Consider the following 25,451-nt stretch of genomic DNA (forward strand, 5'->3'; position numbering starts at 1 on the left):
CACAGAAGACTGGATTTTCTTTCAGTGAAACCTGAGATTCTTTATTTTCATAGGAGTCTCAACTTATACAATGCAGGAAAAACATCACAACTTCCTTGACCTCTCCTTACCCACTGAGTGCTTTGCCACTCAAATGGCTGGCAGCGGGCCCAACACAGCACCCTTTTCCTCTGGGCCTTGCATAATAGATGGAAAATAGAGGACGCCTTGGTCAGTACGTGTTTTAGGGCCCAAACAGGGAACACAAGGCACGCTATTGTTTAATTTGTATTCTTGAGAGGAAATGCCTCTGCTTGTTTGGCTGCATTGTACTGCTACCATGTGTCTTAAAAAATGAAGGTGTAAAGTGATGTCATATTGTGTGTCATCAAGGAAATAACTGGAGATGTTTCCAAAGAAGTTCAGTTGACACTATTTAAGTGGTATGTGAGGAATGTTTGTGTCACCAGCTTTGAAGTATTGTTTTTTTTTTCTTTCCTTGTTTTTTTTTTTTTTTTTTTTATCAAGAACAGCATCTTGGTATGTTTTTCCTCTTGCAGGGGCCACCTGTATTCCTGGAAGGATTAGTGTAGAAAAGGAAGGGGGAAGGATTAGAATTAGATGGCGTCACTGGTGTGGCCTGGGAGTTTGAGCTCCCAAAAAGCCCAAAAGCCAGGTAGTTTATTTAAAAAAAAAACAAAAAACAAAAACGGACTAGCTTTGTCTTAATTCAGTGCACACAATAAGCAGAATTTGGCTGGATGCAGACCTCATCAGGATGTCCTAGTTTTAGCTACTCTTGGTCAGATTGCCTTCCTTCTTTCCTTCCTTCCTTCCTTCCTTCCTCCCTCTATCACTTCTGAGCCCCAGCTTGAAGGAAACAGACTGCTGGTTCTTGGTTCAGCTGTCGATGTGAAAGAACATGACACAGACATCACCTAATGTTGATATCAAACACCTTATGTATTAGAATAACTGACATCACACAAGTCTGTTGTTGTTTTATGCTCAACTGAAGTAAAGCAACTCGGTCACTTTCATAGAAAAGGTTGTGGGTTTAATCATTAGACTCGTATAATAAAATGTTCCTGTATCTTTACAAGACAGAATTTAGCAAATTATTTGTGGTAATGCAGTTTGGCTCTTACTAAAAGGAGATCGGAGAAAAGGAAAGAAACTCAGACCGGAAAATGTAGGGCCTAGGGAGTGGAAAAGATGGGGTCCTTTACATTCTTTCCATACAGTCAATCTGAAATATTTGAGACTGAAGCCACAATTGATGGTTTTGCATATTTCTCCCTGTGAGGCTGCTGTTTGAGTGGCGCTGTTTTATTCACTGTGATGTCACTGTGGAAGTGGAAAAAAAAGTCTACAAGGCTGACACCTAGTGGCCACTTTGTGTATGGATAATTGGTTGATAGTTTTACATAAATAAGTTGTTTCTCGTCAGCACACTATTGGAAAACACGATCTGATCTGTCCGTTTGTAGTGCAGTGTACTGCCCTTGAAAACGTTTTTTTTTTTAATTTGCCGGTACAGAACAGGACAAAAGTAGGTGAAGGTGATGACATCCAGATCATGTGGTTACAGAGTTACAAGACAGGAGGGTGCAGTTACATGGTTGTGTCTTTGACCACAAAGTCAACAGAGACAAAGTGGTGACGGGATTTCACTTCAGCCTCTCTCTTAGTATAAATAACTTTTTTTATTATTTATGGACTTTCCGTGTGAGAAACAATGCACAAAAATCTTCTTATGTCGAGTTCAGAAGATGGTTAAACAGAGTTGGACCATTTATTTATATAGCACCATTCACACATAAGGCAGTACATTATGAAAAAATAGCATTTCAAAACAAATACAAAAATAAATTATTGAATAGCATGTCAATAAATAGGTGCAGATTAGGAACACACTTTGTATGTAAAGTCTGTGAACACTAAAGAGGGTGTTGTCAGAGTTCAAGTACTCAGGAAGCTTGTGTATAGGAAGGAACCATAGAAACTTAGAGCTACTTCACCATTGTGATCCTTGGACCCTGAGTCTATGACCTGAAGGATCTGGATGCCTTGTAATATACAAGTAAATTTGAGACGCATTTAGACTGGAGAACATCAATGGTTTAGGACAGAATCATATTTTGCAGAAGCCACGGCATCAGGATGGTGTTAAAAATACAACATATTCTACACATACTCTACTGATTTTTTCCATGTATTACAGATCTGTTTCTTTGGATTGATAGAATAATGTCACTTTACTGCATACAACCCATTTTGACCTAATATATGAAGGAGATTGTATGTTACCACAATCCTGCCGGTCACTGTGTGTGTTCATAATGTACCAGGTCTGTTGAGACTGCAGTTAGAAGTGCGACCAGTAGGTGGCAGTAAATGTCTAAAGATTGCTTCTCTGTAACAACAGCTCCTGTGGACAGTGTTTGTGACCACAGACACTTTGAACATAAGGATCTGGTTAGTGAGGATATAACTGTATGATGTAACCGAAGCCATTCAGCCCCGAGGAGTGTGGGTTTTTTCACTTTGTTGTTTTTTATTGGAAAATGAATTTTCCCTTGACCATGTTTTAGCAAAGTTGCGCCTCGTGCTGCGACTTGAGTTGATTTAACATCGAAAGCGACATCATAAATACGCTCTTCTATTTGTTGAATTCTAATGTGCATAATTTCTTCCATATAAGCCATAGCTGATCATAGAAAGGTCCCAGATTCAGACACTGGACACCAAATCTGCACAAATAAAATGTTATTTAACTTTTTGTGGTGAGCATTTCATATATAAGGTGGTGATTATTGCTGTCAGAAACATAACCCAGAGACTGTGTGGCCGGTCTGGGTGGTTTCTTTGAATGTTTGTGTGTTTTTTGTGTATGTCTGGCGGGTCTCACACAGAGTCTGTGTTGTCCCTCCACTCTGCTGTCGCCACATCTACCTCCAGTCGCGGCTCACAAAGGCATCCCAGTTGCTGTGACCAGTGCACTCACACACACAGTCAGAGCTCCAGTGTGCACCAATAGACAGTGGAGTAGCTGTGCTGGCTGCCAGCTCTCAGAGAGGGCCACTTTGTTTCACCTCTGACGTGGACTTATGCCAAACAATCTGAGAGTCGCTCACTGGGTCACTTGATGAAGTAATTGAATGGGGAATTTATAGTTGTGCAGTGGAGTTCCTTTATTTTTTCACTGTGAGGTGCTTTATTGCTTTCAATTCCGATACTTAGTCACATAAATCAGTGTCATTGTCCTTGTAAAATGTATTTTGTCGTATGAGTAGCCAGTGTGTCCACTGCAGAATGAATAATAAGCATTTAAGGGATCAATGCGAGTACAGTCCAGCATGTTTCATCCTGGTTTGGATGGCATTTCTTTGCTATTTCTGTAACTTATTGATTGCTTAGATCAGATTTTATGATTTGCTGCTTTTCTCAGTTTTGTGCCAATACTTAACAATTCTTGGTGGTGAATGTCTTAACCTGTCCAAAACCCAGAATATAATCACTGACTGTTAAAATGTGCCAAACACGGACACTGGACAAGCTGAAATCAGACAGTGTTGAGAATGTTCTGCTTTAAAAACTGACTGAAACAACCAACCATATAAGAAGGCAGTTAGTGGTTCTGTTTGTTAAAGAGGTAACATTCCCAGCTCTGGTTAAAAGTACAGTCTTTGCTTGGATTCTTGCTTCTAATCTGGTATTCTGTGTCTAAACAGCTTGTTCTTCTTCCGCAGGACCTGGAGATTGTCTACTCTTATCTCCATGGAATGGAGGCCTTGTCCAACCTCAGAGAGCACCAGCTGAGGTGAATGTCTGCACACACTCATACTCCTTGATTAATACAATTTACAGCTTGATATTCCAGTCACATTAATTTGTAAATACTGTTGGAAAGGGAGAGTCACTCCAGGAATTGTAGTAATAGTTCTTTCCTGGACACTAACATTCTCTGCAGCTGGTTATACAATTTTTTTAAGCTTGACCCAAGTTAAAGACCTGTTTTGTCGCATTGAATTTATTATATTTAAAGTGTCTGACCTTTATGTTAAAGTTTTGTTTTTTTTTGCTCATCTAATCCTCAAACTGAATCAGCTATACAGCTCTGGAAATAAGTAAGAGACCACAGCAAAATTATCACTTTCTCTGATTTTACCATTTATCGGTAGGTGTTTGAGTACAATGAACATTTTTGTTTTATTCTCTAAACTACCGACAACATTTCTCCCAAATTCCAATTTAAAATTTTGTTATTTAGAGCATGTATTTGCAGAACATGACACATGGTCAAAATAACAAAAACATGCAGTGTTTTCAGACCTCAAATAATGCAAAGAAAACAAGTTTATATTCATTTCTAAACAACTGATTTTCAGTGACAGCTTTCATGTGTCTTGGCTCTCCACCTTTGCTGTTGGATGACTATACAGCTCCTGGCATAGAAATTCAAGAAGCTCAGCGATGTCCCATGGCTTGTGACTATCCATCTTCCTCTTGATTATATTCCAGAAGTTTTCAGTGTCGGTTCAGTTTGGGAGAATGGGCTGGCCATGACAGGGTCTTCATCTGGTGGTCCGTCATCCACACCTTTATTGACCTATCTCAGGCGAGGAGCATTGTCCTGATAGAAAAACCAGTCCTCAGAGTTTGGGAACATTGGCAGAGCAGAAGTCGAGTAGTTTTCAGTAGTTATTTTTGGATTCCAATTACTTTTGCGGTGCTAATAGCACTGTTTTGCCACCCAGCTTGTCCTATTGCAAAAAGATAATGATGGCCACAGTAGTGGTTTTTACTTCTTAAATCAGACATGGATCCGGTGTTTATTCAGTAGAATAAGGTGTGCTTGTGTTGGAATTCAACAGACACAGGAATGGACTGGCTGTCGTACATGCACACATGCTGATTTCTGAGGAAATTGCAGTGGTCTCTTAATTTTTTCCAGAGCTGTATATTTCCACCCTATTTCTCTATCATTGTAACAGCAATGTAAGTTTATTGACTAGTACTGTGTAATTAACATTTAAAGATGCTACATTTGGCTTTGAGAAATTGTGAAGGCTCTTTAGAATAATGGATTTGTTTTGTTTGTTTTTTTTATAGACCAGATGAATAAAGTATGGCAGATTAAATGAATAATAGAAATAATAATCTGTTGCAGCCCCAGTTTCTGCCCTCACTCTCCGTCTGGTTCTGTTCATAGTAACAACAAAGAGCAAATTTTTCGGATCTCTGTATTATGTAACAGTTTTCCCCTGTCGGAGCACTGTTTTTAGATTTTAGCTGAGAAGTGTTTTTTCTCCTTAAAAGTTTCGGGACTTCAGACCAAACTCCCAAACCTGCACTGATGAGAACATCCGGCCCTTCTGTTCGTACACGACTGTACTTTTTTCTCTCCTGTCACCGTGCTGGCCCACCCGTCTTTCCAAACAGTGCATGTCAGAAGTCTGTTCCCAGCATGCCTCGTGTCCATACATGTGGATTATACTGGCGAGGGAACAATGTAGCAGTACATGACCCACGAACTGGAACATTCCACTGAGTGACCCCTCAGAGGCCTCCCACCCCACAGTAACCCCAGTCCCTCCTCCCTGTGTGGATCCTGAGGAATGTCCCCGTGGTCTCACAGACCAATGCACCACTCCTGCCAGCTTTTTTTTTTCCCCCCAATGTAAAAAAAAAAAAAAAAAAAAGAGAAAACACCTCCCAGCCAGCCAGACATCCCACTAACTACAGGATTATACCATCCTTCTTTTTTCTCATCATTTTGTTTGGGAGGAATGTGTTGTTTTTCTTTTTCACATCAACTTGTTTTTTTTTTTTAACCCATATTGTTTTGCAGCGCTTGTGCAACAGGGCTACAACACAATGACTGCCCCCCAGCTATTTTTGAAGCCCTCAGTGTTTTCAGCTACTGTTTACTACAGTTGCTGCCTTTTGTCTGTAATGTCCCTCTGAATTGAGAAAGCCTGACATGGATCAATTTTTCAAACCTGGGGTGGAGTACGGGGCTTTATTTCCAAATTCAGAGGTTGAATTGATGAAAGATGTGGCTGCAAAAAGCAATAAAAAAAAGAACAGGTGGTGATTTTGGCTGAATGCTAAGTGTATTTTCTAGTTGCTTATTTAAAATTAGAGCTACTATTTGTAATTGTTTTCTCTTTTTGTTTTTGGACACTTATTTTTTATTAGTTAGTTACCATTTTGTCATATAGAACATAACAAACGACAATTGGCAACAGATATTAGTCACAATTGAATAGTAATGATAATTTAGGGTACAGTTATGAAATAGCAATCAAGTTACCTAATTAATTACATTTTTGGAGCAGCATTTTATATAGCATTTCACAGGACTATCAGACAAATCATGCATTAATTGTATTTAAAGAAACTAATCCATTTGCCCCATCTTATAATCTAAAGTTTAGCTTGCAGCCACAGCATTAATGTTAATCTCTCCATTTTGTGAAATAATTGTTTTCATTGTTGATTATTTTCACTGTTAATCACTTGATCTTGAATTGTAGTTCCCAAGCTCGAGATCCAAAAAATAAATGAAATCCTGTTTCCTGTTTCTACATTTCTGAAAATAATCCATGTATTATCAGAATATTTTACTTACTGTTCCACCGTCAAAACAGTGCGGAGTAAATGCACATTGCTGTTGGAATCATTGATCGAAAAATAACATAATAACAAGTGTAAAAGAGGCAACAGAAATTATGTTGCCTCTTTTACACTCATCTCATTTTATTATGTTGTGACTCTTAATTAACATCTCATTATGTCTTTTACAACTGTTTCACACTGGCTCTGATGAGGTCAACATTTATGAACACATTTTCCATCCTAATTGAAACTGTTTCAATTATTGTTTTATTATCATTTTCACTCTGTTGGTCATCAACCCAGTTTAACAAAACAACTCCTTTTGTGTCCCTACGTTATGTTTTGGAAAGGCAGTTCTTTAAAATTGTGAAGTATGTTGATCAGTGTTTCCCCAAATGTTTCATTTGATCCACAATCTATGTATGTTCATCAGTTATTGTTATAGTTAAATAAAGAAACCAGAAAAATATTAACATCTTAGATGGTAGAATCAGAGAATTTAGACCATATTTAGTTACAGACTGATTAAAGAGTTGACACGATTAATCATTGCAGCTCTACCAAAGGTTTTCTGTGGTTCATAGTAAACACTATTTCACCACTGAAGGGTTTGTACATACAAATTGAACATACATATGATCCTTTGGAGGTGAAACTGTTAGAATAAATGCTAGTACATGTCTGACACTTGTTTGTGATTTGGAGGCAGAGGCAGATTTGTGACTCTGTTATTATTTGTTCAAATCCTGAGAGGATCTTCATAAATCAAAATGCATTTTATGACATTTCACAATAAGACGTTAAACCATCAGCTGCCACAATTAGTGGCTGAATCTTTTGGGCGCCATGCAAACAACATAAAATGTTGTTGCGTCAAACTGTTCTCAAGTACCTTGACAGTAACACACATTGGTATTGTAATAATTTCCCACTTTGTAACTTATGCATAGAGGTAAATATTAATGTTTATACAGTATCAGTACTTGTGTGTTACTTTTATTTTTTCTTTATTAGAGCTGTTACAGTCTGTACTTTTCTGTCCCTGCAGGATAATGTGTGAGACGGTGCGCTACGAAAGACACGAGGCCAACGAAGTGCTTTACTAGTAAGTACCACAAAGTCTGGGTGTGAGCGTGGGCGTCTTTACAGGAATTGATATTGATGGCACTTTCTCACATACTTGCAGTGCTACCAGTGTATTACCACATAAAAACCATCATGGCGTTTAGTATATTATTGTTATATACAATAATATTTCAGTTCAGTTTGACCGAAACACACTTTACCTTCAGAGTTGTTGATGATCCGCAGCATGTCAGCTCAGCACGGTACAACGACCTGAGCAATGTGGATTAAATCAAATGTCCATGAAGCACAGATAGAGCTCGATGACGCAGTTGTAAAGGCGTGTACATATGTGTGTTTTATTGCTACAGCACTGTTGCACCTGCAAATGATTTTTGGTAATTTCATTTTAATTGGATAAGTAACGGTGTACTGACTTGACAAATGTAAACTGTAGCCATAATAGCTCTAAAAGCATTTCTTTCTCTGGGGGCAAATTAGCAAGTGATGATGCCTTCGCCTCCATTGAGCCATTTGTTGTGGTTAGTGACAGTTTGATTGGATAGTTGTATTGACAGCGTCCAGACAGAGTGTTTGCATGCGCGTTTAGACCCGCTCTGAAAGGCTGCCACAACCACAATAAGCAAAGAGCACTGTTTGACTGCTGTCACATGATGACGGCCTCCAAACACCCATGGTGAGAATTAAGACAGTTAATTAACTCTATCAGCATCTCAAGGGGCTGGAGAGGGTGGATTGTCCCCTCTCTACCTCCTGATCCCCTGTGTGTGTGTGTTTGTGTGTGTGAGAGGGAGAGGGAGAGGCACAGAAAGAGTTGGGGGATGAAGACGAAGAGTCAACACCTCATTAGAAGCCTACTTGGCTCTGTGGGAGCTGATTAAACAATAGGAATGCAGATTAAGCGGTGGTCGTATAATAGACTCCAGTTTCAGCAAGATTCCCTCAGGTCCCCCACGCGAGACACCACACACACACACACACACACACACACACACACATACACAGACACAGAAATAGAAATATAGACTGCCTTTGCATATTTGTTGTTAATAAGCAGTCTCAGATATCCTCACCAGATTCCTGTATGAAATTGGGTTTTTTTTTCGTTAAATGGCATATCCACAATCTTCATATTTTTAGAAAAGGTCAACACTGAATCTGGAAACATCTTTGCCAGCATTAAGCCAGCATGCTTAAACTGCAGGGTTTTCCTCAGACTGTGCAGTGAAGATGACTTTGTAGTACAGTCATTTTTTTTTTTTTGGCTAGGTCAGATGTGGACAGAGATTTTAGTGTACGCACAAAACTATTAATCTTTGTCTGGTTAATGCATACTATAGCATCTGCAGTCTTGGAAAATTACTAGATCACTGTAACCAAGTAGTGATAAGTCAACTTTTGTCCTGAATGTGACTTTTAAAGTCACTGGGATTTTCTTGTGTGCAGATGTCTACAAATCTGCTACTGGAGAAAAAAAAAAAAGATCTGATCTTGACTAAATCCAGTATGCTGATCAGAATCTGAATTTCTCCAGCAGGCCAGGATTTTGAGTGATGTGAAAATACAAGAAAAGACCGATTTTCAAATCTTGCATCAACCTCTTTTGTTTTGTAGAAGACAGTATGTGTAATTTGGTCAAACTGACTTGTAGATATGAACATCAAGCCCAGTGAAGAATAAACCACAGTATCAGAGCCATTCAGCTTGGCTCCACATTATTGTCGTTCTTTTGGTTGTGACGGTCTCCTGCTGTAGAAGCCACAATATTCACCATCATGTTAATGTTGAATCCCCTTTGTACCAGGTTTCTGTTTCAGAAATATCTGGATGAAACTGGTAAATATGCTCATCACTTACATCATCCAAACAGGGAGTACATGATCCCCAGTGAGTTCTATAAATTGGAGTCCAAAATTCCATTTTTCAGCTTTGCATCACTCTGGACTGTACCAAACTTTTCTTTCTGGTCTTAAAAGCCATCTGAATTGTGATGAAGTAGAATCTATACAACTAAAACTCTAGTATACTACATTGCCAATAGCTGTGTATTGACAGATAGCACAGTCATTGCTGATTATTTGATTATAAAAATCCAATTATCCTAATAAATGACATATAATTTAACTCATAAAGACCCAAACCCCCACCAGCGACCAAAACCATCCACTACTGTAAACTGTTTAATACCTGTTGATCCACTAAACCTATTGATGCATGTAAATAATTGGTGTAAAATGCAGTTTGTCATCTTTTCAGGGTCATCAGATATGACCCATTTGGACGTTCAAAGGCTCCATAGTTACTGTGGAAAGACCGTCATCTTCTACAAAATGGATTCACCAGTAAAACCCATGGAGTTTGATCAATGACAGTGGATGGACACACTTGGTTTATGTTCAGTTAATGGCATATTTGTCAAAAATGTTGCTTTTTCTTCAGTTTTCTTTGTTTCTGATTCAATAACCTTAGAATTTACTCTGAGCTTGATGAACATCTACATGATCAACCAATTAGATATGGGAAAATACCTAATTCATACTAAAAAAAAAAAAAAACGTTAAATGCAGGGGATCATATTTTAATAAAAGGTGATAAATCACTTAAAGGTTAAGTAGAGAGAAAATGTAATTTGGGAACTGACATGAAAGTAGCACTGGGTCTTTATGGGTTAAGAATATTCTATCTAAAACCAAGAACATAAAAAAAAAAAAAAAAAAACAAAAGAAGAAAATTTGGTCTCTTATATTGAATTTTTTTAGAAACTCACAGGAGATCCAATAATTATTTCCAAAGCTTTATAAGCCACAGTCAGTTACAACATTATACACAGTGAGTACAGACTGAGAACAGGTAAGTCGTGCATTGTGTGTAGGTGATAACACAGAGCAGTGTGGGTACCGGCATGGATTGGACATATCCTCGGGAGACCCAGGTCATTTGCATTCATCCTAAAGACTGGAGCTTATGAGAGTAGAGAAATGCATAACAGTTAAAAGTTCTTTGAGTTTTGCCTCGGGCTACAGCTTCAAAACAGCAGGTTGTTTTCATTTGCTTCATTTAAGTTCTTACGTCGTCGCTAGATGTCTTTTGTACAACTATTTGCATGCATTTGTGTGTATGTGTGAGCCTATAAAAAAGCAGCTGTGACACTCCTCAATAAGAGCTGGGTGTTTAACAGCAGTAGATCAGATTGAGTTTCCTCTTCTGCAGGATCTTAATCAGCGTTCTCTTCAAAAAATAAGGGCTTTAACAACCTGTCTTCATTTCGTTGTCGGTTTATAACAATGGCAGTAATCTGAGGGGAATTATAGTGCTCTAAAACTCAATGGTGGAGTGTAATTGTGATCATATCTCTTAGAAGCTGTAAAAACTGCATTTGAGATTTCATAATACTTCATTTTCTTTGAGCTGCAGGGGCTGAAATTAGTGAAACAAAAACACCAAAACTGGAAAGCGCATCTTCCTCATGCAGCTCTTTTCTCTCTGTCCAAATTGAAAGACTAAATATACACATATGTCATGATCTGAGGCAGTTTCAGGCCACTGTGGAAAAGTGAAGACACTATTCTAACCCCCATATCTGTCTGAAAACACCTTTAACCAGAGTCAGTATCATGTGGTAGAAGTGAGGAATGCATGAAAAATAAAAAGGGCAAAAAATGACTGTTGTATATAAAAAAAAAAAAAACATTAATCATCAATGTTCAGAAAGTAAATAATGCAAAAAATACAATAGCCAGAAACAAGTCCAAGGTACTCTGGTACATAAATAAAAGTAGTATCACCTTTGGGATACCATTCACCATGTGTTTCAACTCCACAGAGTTTTCATCAGGGCATGAAACAGAAGACAAGCTCAATTTTAAAACCCCAGTGCATTACAAGATGCTAATCAATTTGATCGTGTGACAAGACATGCTTTTAAGGATGAATTAATAAGTGGTAAAGGAAAAAAAAACTGTAAAAAAAAAAAAAAAAAAAAAAAGGGGGTGGAGGTGATACTAATAAAATAAATGAAATATAGGGTGGAAAGACAAAGGTTAAAAAAAGAGAATTCTGATTGCCTTTCTGACCACTGAGATTATAATATGGTCAAAGGTAATTATAGGATTTTTATGTGCAGTAATACCAAAAAACTGTTAAGCACTGCATCTTTAAATCATAAAAGGGGAAGATGAGGTGCATATAATATAATATATAATAGTAAACCCTGAGAAGATTTGTTTACAGGGTATTTTTCTAACAGTCATCACGTCAAGTCTGTAGCAAGCATTTTTGTCACTTTTCATCACGAGAATAGGATGGATTGACATGTGTATGTTTATAATTAAAATGTAATGTAATGAATGGACATCCCAGCTGATGATTGTAAAGAGCATTATGTGACTTTATTGTACATTTCTTTGATAGACTTTTTTTTTTTTTTTTCTAGATGTTTCACCCCAAATGTTAAACCAAATCCACTTGAAAACAGAGTGGGCCGATTGTGTATTCAGTTGTTTTATTTTAAAAACACTAGCAACTTGAATTCACACAAATGGCAGACTTAATGACCCGTTTGCTCACAATCTCACTCCACCTATCTCCGACAGCTGTGCCAGGGAGATGAGGATAGGATAAGGGTAATAGTTGGTAAAGCACTCATTTTTTCCCTGCCGGCGGCTTTAGACTTTGCACAAGTGCTAACACTACATGTATGCTCTCTCGCTCTTTCTCACACACACACACACACACACACACACACACACACACACACACACACACACACACACACATACGTAACACACACATACAATATCTTCTGAAAACATCCCTTGCAGAGTAAGGATGAACCTCTCAGGATTTACCATCCAGAGATTACGGCGTTAAAGCCCTCCTGAGATGGAAGCTGACCCAGCACATTTACACTGGATGCTAGAGAGGGTTAGCATCTTTGGTCAGCTTTTAACCTCTTCCATGTCCATTGGTGTAAAATAAATAAATAAAGGTTTATTTATAACCTTTATAAATAAAGGTTGATTGAAGGTTGATGTCAGCTCCATCTAAGCCACCCGTGACCTATGACCCACACTAAAATGTAATTTTACTCTGAGTATTATTTAGAAGCATATCGATCCAGTAACCCTGCGTCTAATCAACAGTAAAACTGATAATTGATAAAAGCATGCAGTTTTTAAAGACTGTGTTAGATACATCGACAGAACATTGGCCGATATTTGCAGGTATCGGCTGTTATTAGTTTCAGCTTATATGATGCATTTCACCAGTGGCAGTGACCAATGCTTATCTGCTATTTTAACTTAAAGGTTTATTTTTCATGACTTTATACAATTGAATCATTCTAAGATAATTGGGTCCCCTATCTGTGGGCACTCTTGCTTCTTTGGGGTTCCCTTTTATGTACATCTGTTGTAAACTGCTCATGTATAAAATATTTTTCTTTCTCAGTGCATGAATAAAATATCTGAATCTGATAATTTAATGAAAGACTTAAGACTTAAATAAGTTCCTCTATTTTTTTTTTTTGTAATGGTAAAAATTTCTTTGAGTTTCTGGCACAAAAGAGGGGTCAAATAATGAATAAAGAAACTAAAGAAAAAGAAATAACATTGGTATTGGCTTTTGGCCCAGAAACAGTGCATCCCTACCTAATATGCTTCCAAATTACCTTCTTATTAATCAAAGTGTCTTCTGCAACAGTAAACTGATTGTGATTACCCTTATCTTTGGAACTGTTGTCGTATAACAGAACAAATTTGAGATGCATCAGTGTTTACCCGTGGAAATCCTACCATTTTTGGCCAGTCATTGAATTCAGAAAAGAATCGAGTTGTAATAATGACAATGTTGTTTGCAGCACATTTTATGTTGCTTCTCATTTTACTTTAACTATTATGTGCTGATTGTAGTTGGCTTATTTTCTCTGTTAACTGAAGGTAAAAACAGGTGCATAGTTTCTCTTTATTTGCTGAAAGCTTAGTTTTTCCAAGGGCAATACATCGAATTAACTTGATCAATCAAGGTTTCGCTCTCTGAAAATTATGAAAAATTACTAAATCACAAAATCGACATTGTTCTCCTCGAATCTTTTCGTGCTCAACAAAATTCTAAATGCTGATGTTTGCTTCTTGCAAAATGTTAACTGTGAATGTGTTTTCCCAGTTATATATGGCTTTGGTTTAGTAAAAAGAGTAGTTTTGAATCAGGTCATGTCTTCACTTCCCGTAGCCATACAAACAATCCAGTTTTGCTTTTTACTCATGCTGATATCTAGTTTCACCATCAACCTCAGGATGTTTTAGTGACATTGTTGATTTGTAAGGATACAAGTCACAGTGTGAAAAAGTCATGAACCAAATCTCAGGTCACTAAACAAACAATTGACTAAACCCAGATTCAGATCTGACAGACAGATCAAGAAACCGGAGTGACAGTTAGGCATGGCAGCCTGCCTTTCATTTACTGTATACCATACTTCCTTGTTGGCCTGGACTTTTTTTTTTTAGCTATTGGCCTAGATTAGTGTTAATGTATCATGACAATACTAAATAAGACCAGTTTGCTGACGGTGATATTTTAACCCCCGACTGAGGTTTAAATCCCATGCAGCTGTCGGAAAATCGTCTCCCTCACTCTGCTCCAAGTCCACGTGACACTGTGAAGCTGTTGGCCTCTGCAGACCTCAGAGCAGGGTTGATGAATAAAAAGCACTGGGAGATGAAACTGAAAAAGTCATCACATACCGAGGAGTGTGTATAATTATACTGCCCATACTGTACAGCGTGTACCCTACACGTTAGAGACCTGTAGTTATGTGACAGGACCTGGTACAGCTCTGTTCAGTTGGAAGTAAAGAAAGCATGAAATGACAGAAATGCATTGGACTGTCCCTGTCATAGAAGAAGGAAACTTTCCAAGTGTTTCAGTATTGTGCAAAATCCACAAATTGCTGGTCATATTTTTCAATGTGTGCAAATAGTTCATATTAAATAGAAGAATCTCTGTCATCTTCCACCCACTCATTGGCTTTTATTTTAGCTTGTGTTCGTGAACAATTGAAAGTGAATGCTTCATTTCACAATGTCACCACCACAATGTAACACTGAGAGCCTCTAGAGAGTTTCATGGTGAAAGCACAACAATAACAACTTAAAATACTTTTATTTTGGGGAGGTTGTTTATATTGAGGCACTCTTTTCTCAACATCTCAATGGAGAAATCCTTTTTGTGTTAGAATAGACATCCCAACATCCTGTCAATCCAAACACAACAACCCATTTAGCAACAGTTCACTTGATCACTTATGGATAGTGTTGTGGTTTACAAATCAATAAATGGCAGTAAAAAGTTATACATTTTTAAGGTGAACATTTTATGCTAGTTAGAGCTGACCAAACACAGCCAAACAGCCACAAATGTTCTGATGATGAACATTTTCATACCAGTCAATATCACTACCTTTCACAAAAAATATTAAATCATTGTTTTGTTTTGTTTTGTTTTGTTTTTATTACTAATTTAAAGAATAATTTTTGGCTCTGAGTCAAAGTTGATGAAACCAGAAATGTATTTGTTGTTGTAAATTATTTGTAAAAGATCCAACAAGGCAAAAATGATGTGGAAGATGAAATTACTTAATGAGCAGTAACACAAAAATGCACGTATACTCTGATTTCCTTATTTGCTGCTTATTTTGTTCATTTTTTTATTGAATGTACAGTGGTTTTAACAACTTGGACCATTAAAGATCTAAAATGTTTAATAACTTTTTAACCGCTTATCCCATCAATACATTTTAACAATCCATGTACAGTTTCATAGCTTTTCATGGTCATCAGATATGACCCATTTGGACCCATTCAGAGGCACCAAGAAAACTAATAAAATGGTCAAATGTAGCTTTACAAATAACAGTGGTTGTAGAGGCTTGTTTTTATGTACAGTTAATGATATATTTGTTTACAAAGTCACCTTTTTCCACTTTTCTCTGTTCTGTTATAATAACCTTTTAATTAACTGAGCTTTTAAAACCATGTACTGTACATGACAAGTAATAAGAAAATTAAATATAGGGAAATACCTGGTTTCCTCTGAAAAATGCAGAGCATAACTGTAAATACTGATAAATCTCTTGGGAAAGGTTAGATGCAGAGAAATTACAATAAAAATTGTTGTAAGTCTTTAAAGGGGTCTTATTTTGATAAACCCACTTTTATTAGTCTTTGTCACATTTATTTGTGTATTTGGGGACGCTAACAGTTCAAAAAGTTTGAATTTGAACCCTCCAGGCGCTGCAAAGCTATCTTTATATCCATTCCAACAAAAAACGAATAGATATCTGCTACCCACTTCAGTTCCTGTTTAACTTGTTACATTTTATAACTAGTTCCGTCACAACATTTGCACATTTAGGTCAAGACTTCCAACAAACATTTCTCAGAGTACGACATAATTGTTTATCAGCAGCAGCGGTTGAAGTAAAAACTGGAAATAGTAAAATTATAAATAAATATATATTATAAATTCCATTAATAAAAGCAAAATATCACTCCATTAAGACCATGTACATGATAAGTAATAAGAAAATTAAATATAGGGAAAGACCTGGTTTCCACTGAAAAATGCAGAGCATAACATTGTAAATACTGATAAATCACTTAGGAAAGGTTAGATGCAGAGAAGTTACAATAAAAAATGTTGTAAGTCTTTAAGGGTTAAAACAAAACAAATACTGAGCGCAATTGATGTTTTACTCACTTAATTGAAAACATTGAAACAGTCGGTGATTTAGCTGACAGTGTAAACAAAATAAACCCCAAGAAGACAAAAAAAGACACATCTCACAATAAAGTATCTGATGCAAAACTAAATCACAATAATGACAGTGATAATGACATCACCTTACCCTAAAATGAATTCACAGGCGGCCAAATTTCATTCGTAAATACTCCATTTCTAAAGAATCAAACCTCTTAATGCTGTAATTACCGTTTCTCTGCCCATGAAACCCCGTCCATCACCTCGATGACACTCGTATAACCCTATTTCCTGCTGTTAAAAGCTTCCGTGGGGGTTTTGGTTGATGGTGTTTAGCGTTTGACGAGTACACCTGACCCAGTTCAGTCAAGCTGTCGTGGCACAGAAAAGCCTCCGATCTCCAATTTTTTTTTTTTTTTTTCTTTTCTGGTGTTGCATCTTTTTCTCCCCCATATGCGGGGCTCCCCTCGCTCAATGCATCTGTGTGCCAGTAATTAATAATTGAACATTTCAGTCGTGTCGTCTCGGGATACAAGGAAGAGAGGATGGAGCGAGGGTGGTGGGCGTCAGATGAATCAGTACAGAGGGGGAAGGATGCTTCTGGGTGCAGAGGAGGGGGTTTGCACTGTGTCAGTAGGGTGTGCTCTCTACAGCCTCATTAGCTCCGCAGGGAAAGTGTGCAGAGAAGGAGGAAGGAGGGGTGAGACTTTGTTCTTAAAAAACTCCGTCAGCACATGTGATGTTAGGTGTGAATATATGTGTCTGAGTGTAGGCGGTATCTTATTTGTGCACCCATCCTTGACGTTCCTGTAAGCAAAAACCAGGCCCACCTTGCTTATGTCAGGATAGTCATTAATTCCCCCTGTTATTCCCCCCCCCCCCCCCACATCACTAGGGTTTCAATTAGACATCTCACTCAGACCAAGTGAAAGCGCTCGCCGATAATCACACAAACTGCTGCCTTATCAACAGCAGAGCACCTTCAAGTGCAGGGTCTAATTTCAGCTTGATGAGTAAGCTTCTGATGTTTTTCATTCACGCTTAATTATATCAGAATTAGAGCTTTTGTGTCTTCATGTGAGGTTTGTCAGTGTTGCCTATGGTGACACTGGCTGATAATTCACCTTTTCGAAGTGTTTTACAATTTACTACTGCAGAGTATATGAGATAACAATGAAACATAATATGTGATGATGGAAAAATTTATATATTTTCATCTCATGTGCTTGTTGTTAATGTAATTACGTAGCAAAGAACGCTGTTTTTCATCCGATTGACTTTAGCTGGAGCGTCTAACACATTTGAAAAGACGTGGACTCCTTTACTGATCTATGTTAATAGTACAATCTGTCACGTTTCTCTTGACTGAGAGTTGTATTATACAGTATTGGTGTGCCTTAGCAGATTTGATTTATCATTACTATCATTATTATTATTATTATTTTTATTTATTTATTTGGTAACATTTAAAGTGGGAATTTTGTACTTCTGTTTTTTTATTTATTTATTTATTTATTTATTTATTTATTTATTCCTTTATTTATTTATTTATTTATTTCTGTCTTTCCTGTGATCTGGAGGGGATGTGTGCCAGGGGAGGGGGGTTTGTTCCGCATGTTGTTTGTTTGTTTGACTTTTGGATCAGACAACAGACAACGGAACTATGCTCTTTGCTTTTACATGTGAAAAAAAGAAAAACAATAAACAGAATGTTAAAAAAAAAAAAAAAATCATCATTTGAGTGACCATTTTCTTCAACTGAATATACGGAACAGTTCTAGTGGTATATAATATTACAATGGTGCAATGTACGGTAACATATACTGTGAGCAATGATTTTAGACATATCAATCACACCAATCATGTCATATTAAAGCATGTAATAGTCAGGTGATACATACTTTATTAATCATGCTCAGTTGTAGTCTAGGCATGGATTTAATTGAAATCACTGAACTCTAAATATCCAGTAGCAGGAGCTGCAATGTTTTGATAAAATATGTCACAACATGCCATTATAAATGAATAATTGTGGTGCTACATAGACGCCCCAGCTCTACCAGTCTTAATCTCCAGCTATAAGGGAACTTGAATGTTTAGTACACATCACATCATTGTCAGTTTAATGTTTTTTTCCAGTGAGAATAAAATGCGAAAATGACCATCCCCATCAAAATCATATCTGTCAGAATACCCTCAAGGTGATTTTTGCATAATATTCAGCCGCAATCGGGAGTCTGGAGTAAGAAATTAAGGTACTAAACTGAGGCAATAATGCGTAATATTTATTTAAAAATAGAGCAAAATGAACACCATATGCCATATTCCATCCCACTCCTGAACCAGAGAAAGATCACATGAACACTAGGTTTTCACATGAATGCTGAATGTTAAATGTTGGTTGTCTACGTTATGTTTTTGTGTATATCTTGGGCTGTCTTTCAGATATGTAGGTCAAATCTCTGTTTTTTTGCAGACAATAAAGGTCTGTCTTATCCTATCTTTTCTTAACACGGTTGTCTTTACTGACTGGTGTTTTTTGTGTCCACTGCCAAAACATGAAAGTGTCATGTTCTTGTCAAATTCCCAGCACAGGAGAGAGATGCTATCAGTGTTACATGTCATGAGAATACTTCCTTTATTTGATTTATGCTTCCTCTTTACTGTCAGAAGGCTGTATTTAATATTAAATCGTATGTTAAACTTGAGAGCATACACTGGCACTGTTTTATTTTCAGAAAAATACACGCAGAGGTCTTTATTTACATAAATCTTGGTAAAAGTCAGACTTAACAGTTGAACTTTCATACAGTTTAATACAACAGCTGTTTTCTCAGAGCTGTATGACCTGACCTGCTCGAAGATTATGTACATTACTGTGTCCTTCAAGCCTTCTGGCCAGCTGCCTGGGTATGAAACCCAGTATTAATGCTCTTATCCCTCTTTTCTGCATTTGTTTACATACTCTGTAGGTTAACATGCATGGCCTCTTCAATAATCCTGCATGTACCGAACACAGAAGATTCAGTGTATCTCAGCCTTGAGAGATTATCTCTGCAATCCTATGAGTAACCATGAAGAGCCAAGGATAAGCGATGTGGACGAGGAGGCAAAATAATGCAACAAGAAAATGTGCAGTACGACTTAAATTAACTGCACTGCTTGTTAAAACTGCCCGCTGTAGTTAAATCTAAAATGTATTCAGTGAGTTATTCATCCGAAGACTTAATCCTCCTCTGTTTTTGATGTTTCCTAATAAGGCCCTGACTCTCTTGATTTACTTCTTATTTCTTTTAAAAACCTGGGAAAAAAAACATCTAAATGAAATTGCCAAAAGTGTAATTTGCGTGGTGTGTTTGTTTACCAGTCATGTTGTAAAGACTTGACAGCCTGCTGCATCATCCAGGGGTCACTTTGAGTTTACTTCGTCTTACAATGCCCGATTTCCATGTCTGTGTTTCAGAGTGTGGGAGGATGAGAAATGATTCCTCGGTTCATTCATAGTTCTCTCTCTCTCTCCACAGCGCGATACTACTTTTTATCTCTTCTCTTTCTTTTCTTTTTTTTTTAGAGCTCTGATCTTTATTTAGCACAGAGAGCTGTCTCTTAGTGCTTTAGTACAATTCAAAACAACATGGAGAAAAAAGCATCAATATAGAAGCATCTTAAAATCGAACTTCTGCATGTTCATCCATTTTTTTTCTGTTGTTGAGCAGTGGAATTTTTGGTTATGGATTGTATTTGTTGGCATCATCTTAACCTATAAAGGCCCAGTGCGACTTTTGTGGCAGTTCCCAAGTGATTTTTTTTTTTTAAGTTTTCTTAAGTGATTTATCACGTTTTATACTAATGATATGGTCAGTATTTTGCATTCTTAAGTGAAAATTTGGTATTTTTCTACATTTAATTCACTGATTATGATTAATGTCCATAAAAGCTCAAATGAAAATTGAGGGGTAATATGTCAAAAACTGAGAAAATGGAGGAAAAAGTGACTTTTTCAGTGAAATATATCATTAACTGAGCATAAAAACTAGTGTCTCCATACACTGTTATTGATCCAACTCCATGGGTTTTACTGGTGAATCAATGTTGTAGAAGATGACGGTGTTTCCATGTTCACTACGGAGCCTCTGAACGTCCAAATGCATCATATCTGATGACCATAAAAAGATGAAAAACTGTATTTTACACCAATTGTTTACATGTATTAATAGGATTAGTGGATCAACTGCTATTTAACTTTTTATATCAGTAGATGATTTTGGTTGCCCTGGTGTTTGGGTCTTTATGGGTTAATCTATATTTTTCACTATTTGCTGATATTTTGCAAAACAGTGAACTACCCGAATAATCAAAGAAATAGTCAATAGCAATTGATATTTGGTATCTTAATAAACAAGTCATGTGTTGATGAATTGATAAAACTGAGCAATCATTAGTTGTAGCCATAATGATATGATATTTAATTTTTTCCTTACTCGCACATCAGCACGTGTTAATTTCTGATCATTGTTCTCTTTCTATCTTTTTCCTCAGCCCTGACGACATCGGAAGCTGTTGGTACATCCTGTTGTCCGGCTCCGTCTTCATTAAGGAATCCATGTTTCTGCCCAGAAGCAGGTATGGTTCATCCGCCACTGTGGTTCAAGACACTTTGAGATCAATTCAGAACAACCAAAATGAAGATAAATGCTAATCCTCGACTACCAGGAGAGAGTTAAATTTACTTTTTGGTCCTTATTACAGATGCTTACCCTCTTATCAGGATTGTAAATGGTAGTGGTTCCTTTCAGTCCTCTCCACTGTGATTATTGAAAGTTAAAAGGGTGGCACCAGCTTTTTTTCCTTGCACAAAAGAGTAGTTTCCTTTCATATAAATACTCTATTTAATGCTGAAATCGCTCAACATTTGTTGCAGAAGTCTTCAAGACAGATTTATTCAAAGTATTCGCCATTCATCCAATGTTCCAACCACTGGACAAAATGTGAGCGCATTGAATTCTCATGTTTCTGGTCGCAACTCGGTACGACTGATGTCATTTTTCAATTACATGGTATTGTAATCGAAAGTCCTGATATTTCAAGCCTTTTGTGGCTGCTTCTCTAAGCTAAAAGACTTGCCATGTAGTGAACAAACACACACAGTTTGGATTAACTCTATATTGGACAAGATCCACACCTCCCAGGATGGTCTTTAAGTGTTCAACTGCAAGACACCAGACATGGCATCAGCAACTCCCCTGCAGTTATAAAGAAACAAAGCTGTCACAGGGACGAGTCTGGAATGAAACGGCCAGGGGCGGAAGGCTGACGAGATGAAAAAGTAGAATCCTGTATGTAAAAATGTTCACCGGTGTGGCAAAAATTGTGGATTAGGTCATGTGCAAGTGCCCAAACAACTCTACACAAATATATGGTGCTGTGTGCAACATTATATGAAATAAACAACATGATGGCCTGAATACAAAGTGTGAGAGTCCATCACCTTCCATTGAAATCAACAATATAACAGTCTTTTGTCACCCTTTAGTCACCCTAAATCTTATACATGTAATTTAGTCTCCTATTTGACAGTTTAGTTTTTGCTGTGACAAAAATATGGGTTTTCCAAGAGTAAAGAGAGGAAGACCACGTTTTTCATCAGGGCTATAATCAGTGATGGAGAAAATATATATACAGTTTATTCTTTATTTAACCAATATATATATATGTATATATATATATATATATATATATATTTTTTTTTTTTTTTTTTTACTTATATTTTGTTGTTTCATTTTTGAGATTTTACAACTCAGACATTTCAAACATAGTGTCAGTTGTCGTCCTGTATATTGTCCACTTTTTCCTATCGATCTTCGCATGTTGCTTGCTGTAGTCTTATGGTATGAGCAAGTCTCTCCATATTGTGAATTTCTTCCACAATGTCTCTCCAGTTATTTAGGGTAGGGGGTTCTTCTTTACACCATTTTCATGAGATGGCTTTTTTAGATGCTACCAAGAGGATTTCAATCAAATATTTATCCTTTGTTGGTATGTCTTTTCCTGTTAAATGACCCAAAATGTAGCACACAACATGTTCTTCGTAGTCCGTGTCCCAATATTCTTCGCCAATATTGGGATAATTTTGTGAACCAAGAGAGATTCTACTTGAGATTAAAAATTTGTTTTCTATGAGAGACTGACCAACAAAACAGCATAGATATTGTTAGAATACTAAAGACAGAACAAACAAGCCGTTACATGTTACAATTAAAGACTGCAGGATCTTATTATATACAATAAGATAAAATGAAAAATTTAACAGCGATTAAAGTAACAAGTCATTATATGAGATGCTTTTGAGGATGTTTTTGAAGATATACATTTCCCCTCTCAAGCACTCAGCCATTAGCTCACAGCAGTGATCACCACCTCTACAGCCAAGATCCAAATGTTAAAAAGCTGCAATTTCACAAGTGGATCTGTTACATGAACCATCTCTGTGGGGGCGTCCTGAAAACAATGAGCTTTTTATCCATTATAGTTGTGTAACGCACACCTACGACCACTGAGAGCTCTGGGCCATCGCTGTAGCCCGTGGAGCAGAACTGTCCCCACAGAGCAGCGGGGGTCGCACTCGGCCATTCTTGGGATTCACACGGACGCCGGAGGCATTTAAAGCAGAAATCGGAAACATGCCAAAAACCTCACCCCTCTTAAATGTAACCTTTTCGGTATTGCCAAGGTGAAAGTGTGTGTCGGTGTGTGTGGGACGCTGTAGTGGGATTTGCAGGTATTGGCAGATTAAAGTTAATGCCCGACCGCAGTCGCAGGGGAGGAGAGGGCTCTGAAAATGTTTAGTAAGCATATGTTGTAAGGAAGCCTGTGAAGGGATTCACTCGTGTGGATGATGCCGTATAGGGTTTATAATTAGCTCCATCGTTTACAGTGATACCACCCATGCCATGGAAGACTGTCATGTTTCTGTCAAGTGCACTGCATTTTACAGAAGGTGCAAACTACACATAGAGCAGTGATAATCTGAATTACTGACCTCTCTAAAAACTTCATCAGTAATTCGTCTTGCCACTGCTATGAAAATATAAACAGCTTAATCAACCACAAAACAACCAGCAATAACAGAGGAAGACAACGGCATCCCACGGTGTTTTCTCCACCAGTGCACGTGTAGAAAATGTCTGGACAAGTGGACTCGGACATTATCCCGTCCTCACTGTAATCCGGCGTCTTGGCAGGCGACGAATGGAAAGATGCAAAGACACTCGACCATCAGTCAGCCTGAGTTCACCGACAGACAAAACAAAGCTCGCACCAAAGCGGGCTTGTTGTCATGTGCCTTCTTCTTGTTTCCTCGATTTCACCCATGTGATCTGTTTGGATAAAAGGCTGTATACAGAGATGGAAAAATGAACCAATATCCAGGGGTCACAGGAGTTTCCATGTTGCCAAAGTGATGCGACCTTGGAATTAGGAGACATATGGAAGTCATGTGCACTGGTTGGCTTTTTGCCTGATTGATCCCTGGCTGAATGTCTGAAGGTTTCTGGACTGTGATTGATGATTCCAGCTGTCAATCACCTGTTTTAATCACATCAGATACCTTAATGACAAAGCAGAAACTCAAATCTACATAATGAAATCTACCCAAAATGTCCAAAATCAGCAGGGGAGGGGAATAGATTAGATTAGATTACTTTACATTACATTAGATTAGACTTTATTGATCCCACAATGGGGAAATTCAATGGTCAAGGCAACAACAGAATAAAGTGCAAGAAAAAGAAGTCTACATGCATAAATATGGTGCAAAAAGCAAGATACTGAAAAAAAAAAAAAGTAATAAAAAAAAAAAAAGCACTATACAGACTATATACATATATATATGAATGTGTAGCTTGACTTTGACCGAAGTCTTATTGAATAAGTTGGGCCAGGCACAACAAACCCTGCCGCTCGCACATATTGTAGCTTATTTTGGCATTGATTTTTAAAATTTTTTTTATTTAACCTTTATTTAACCAGGAAAAAAACATCCCATTGAGATTAAGAACCTCTTTTTCAAGGGAGTCCTGGCCCTCGATCCAGCTGATGTCATCATGCCTATGCATGTGCTGATGTCAGTGTAGACATAGATAGCATAGGCAAATTTTGGCCATTATAAGTAAATGGGGGAAAAATAAATACATTTAAAATTCATAAAAAACTGGAACTTTGACCTTTTTTTCCCAAAATGTAATGACATCTATGCTGAATCACTGCCAATCTATAAACCCAATTCGATATGAATTCAACCAATAGTTTTGCAGATAAAGTGTTAACAAACAAACAAACAAACAGACCGAACCAAAAACAATAACCCTTGCCTCCCCTTTGGTGAAGGGGTAGTAACATCTACTGCCAGTCAGGGGGAGGTTGAGCCATTTTGACTTCATTTTGGCTTTGAATTGCTCCATCTTTGCATACAATCAGTTCATTTGTAGCTGTTGTCAACTAAACTCACACAGACAATGTGGTCTGCTTCATATGTGAAGTACTGTATAACTCAGAGCACACTCCAAGTATTTTCCCAGGGTTCTTATAGGAAAGGGGACCTGGTGGGTGGTGGATTGTGGTTTTTTATCATTTATTTCACATTAGCTGTTTTCGTTAAATCATGACTAACTTTAAACCATGCAGACTTAAACCAACACCACATGATTAGCGTCATGCTGTTTTATCTCCAGTGTTGCTTAATCAACTTCTCATGAGAAATAATTGTTTTCAGTATTTGTGATTGAATTACAGAATTACTGAAACATGTATGATAAAAATATTATAATAACTAATTTGATAAAGTACATGACTGCTTGGTGAAAGGCATGACTTTTAGGGAACTTAAGTTATTTCCCAAGTGACAGGAAGACATTTTAAAATGACATGTTTTTTTCCACGTTTCAAGGACTTCTGGGTTACTCAGAAAGTGAACAATAGTGAAACTTCGTCATTCCTCAAAAGAAAAC

At 37.4% G+C, this 25,451-nt stretch overlaps 1 protein-coding gene and 1 long non-coding RNA gene across 12 annotated transcripts in view; one reads left to right on the forward strand and one right to left on the reverse strand.

Moving 5' to 3' along the window:
* Positions 1–25,451, forward strand: part of rapgef2b (Rap guanine nucleotide exchange factor 2b) — a 133,647-nt gene that overhangs the window by 27,904 nt on the left and 80,292 nt on the right. For all 11 annotated transcript variants that reach the window (XM_030146392.1, XM_030146386.1, XM_030146388.1 and 8 more), the window contains exons 2-4: positions 3,732–3,802; positions 7,652–7,708; positions 20,986–21,069. In XM_030146392.1, coding sequence (XP_030002252.1) covers positions 3,732–3,802; positions 7,652–7,708; positions 20,986–21,069 — 212 coding nt within the window. The remainder of the gene's footprint in view (positions 1–3,731; positions 3,803–7,651; positions 7,709–20,985; positions 21,070–25,451) is intronic.
* Positions 431–23,747, reverse strand: LOC115427708 (uncharacterized). The gene is made up of 3 exons (XR_003936534.1): positions 23,486–23,747; positions 749–883; positions 431–554 (listed from the first exon to the last, which is right to left on the reverse strand). It is a non-coding gene; the product is annotated as an uncharacterized LOC115427708 (long non-coding RNA).

The sequence above is a fragment of the Sphaeramia orbicularis genome, chromosome 10, assembly GCF_902148855.1.
Source record: "Sphaeramia orbicularis chromosome 10, fSphaOr1.1, whole genome shotgun sequence".
Taxonomy (NCBI): Eukaryota; Metazoa; Chordata; class Actinopteri; order Kurtiformes; family Apogonidae; genus Sphaeramia; species Sphaeramia orbicularis.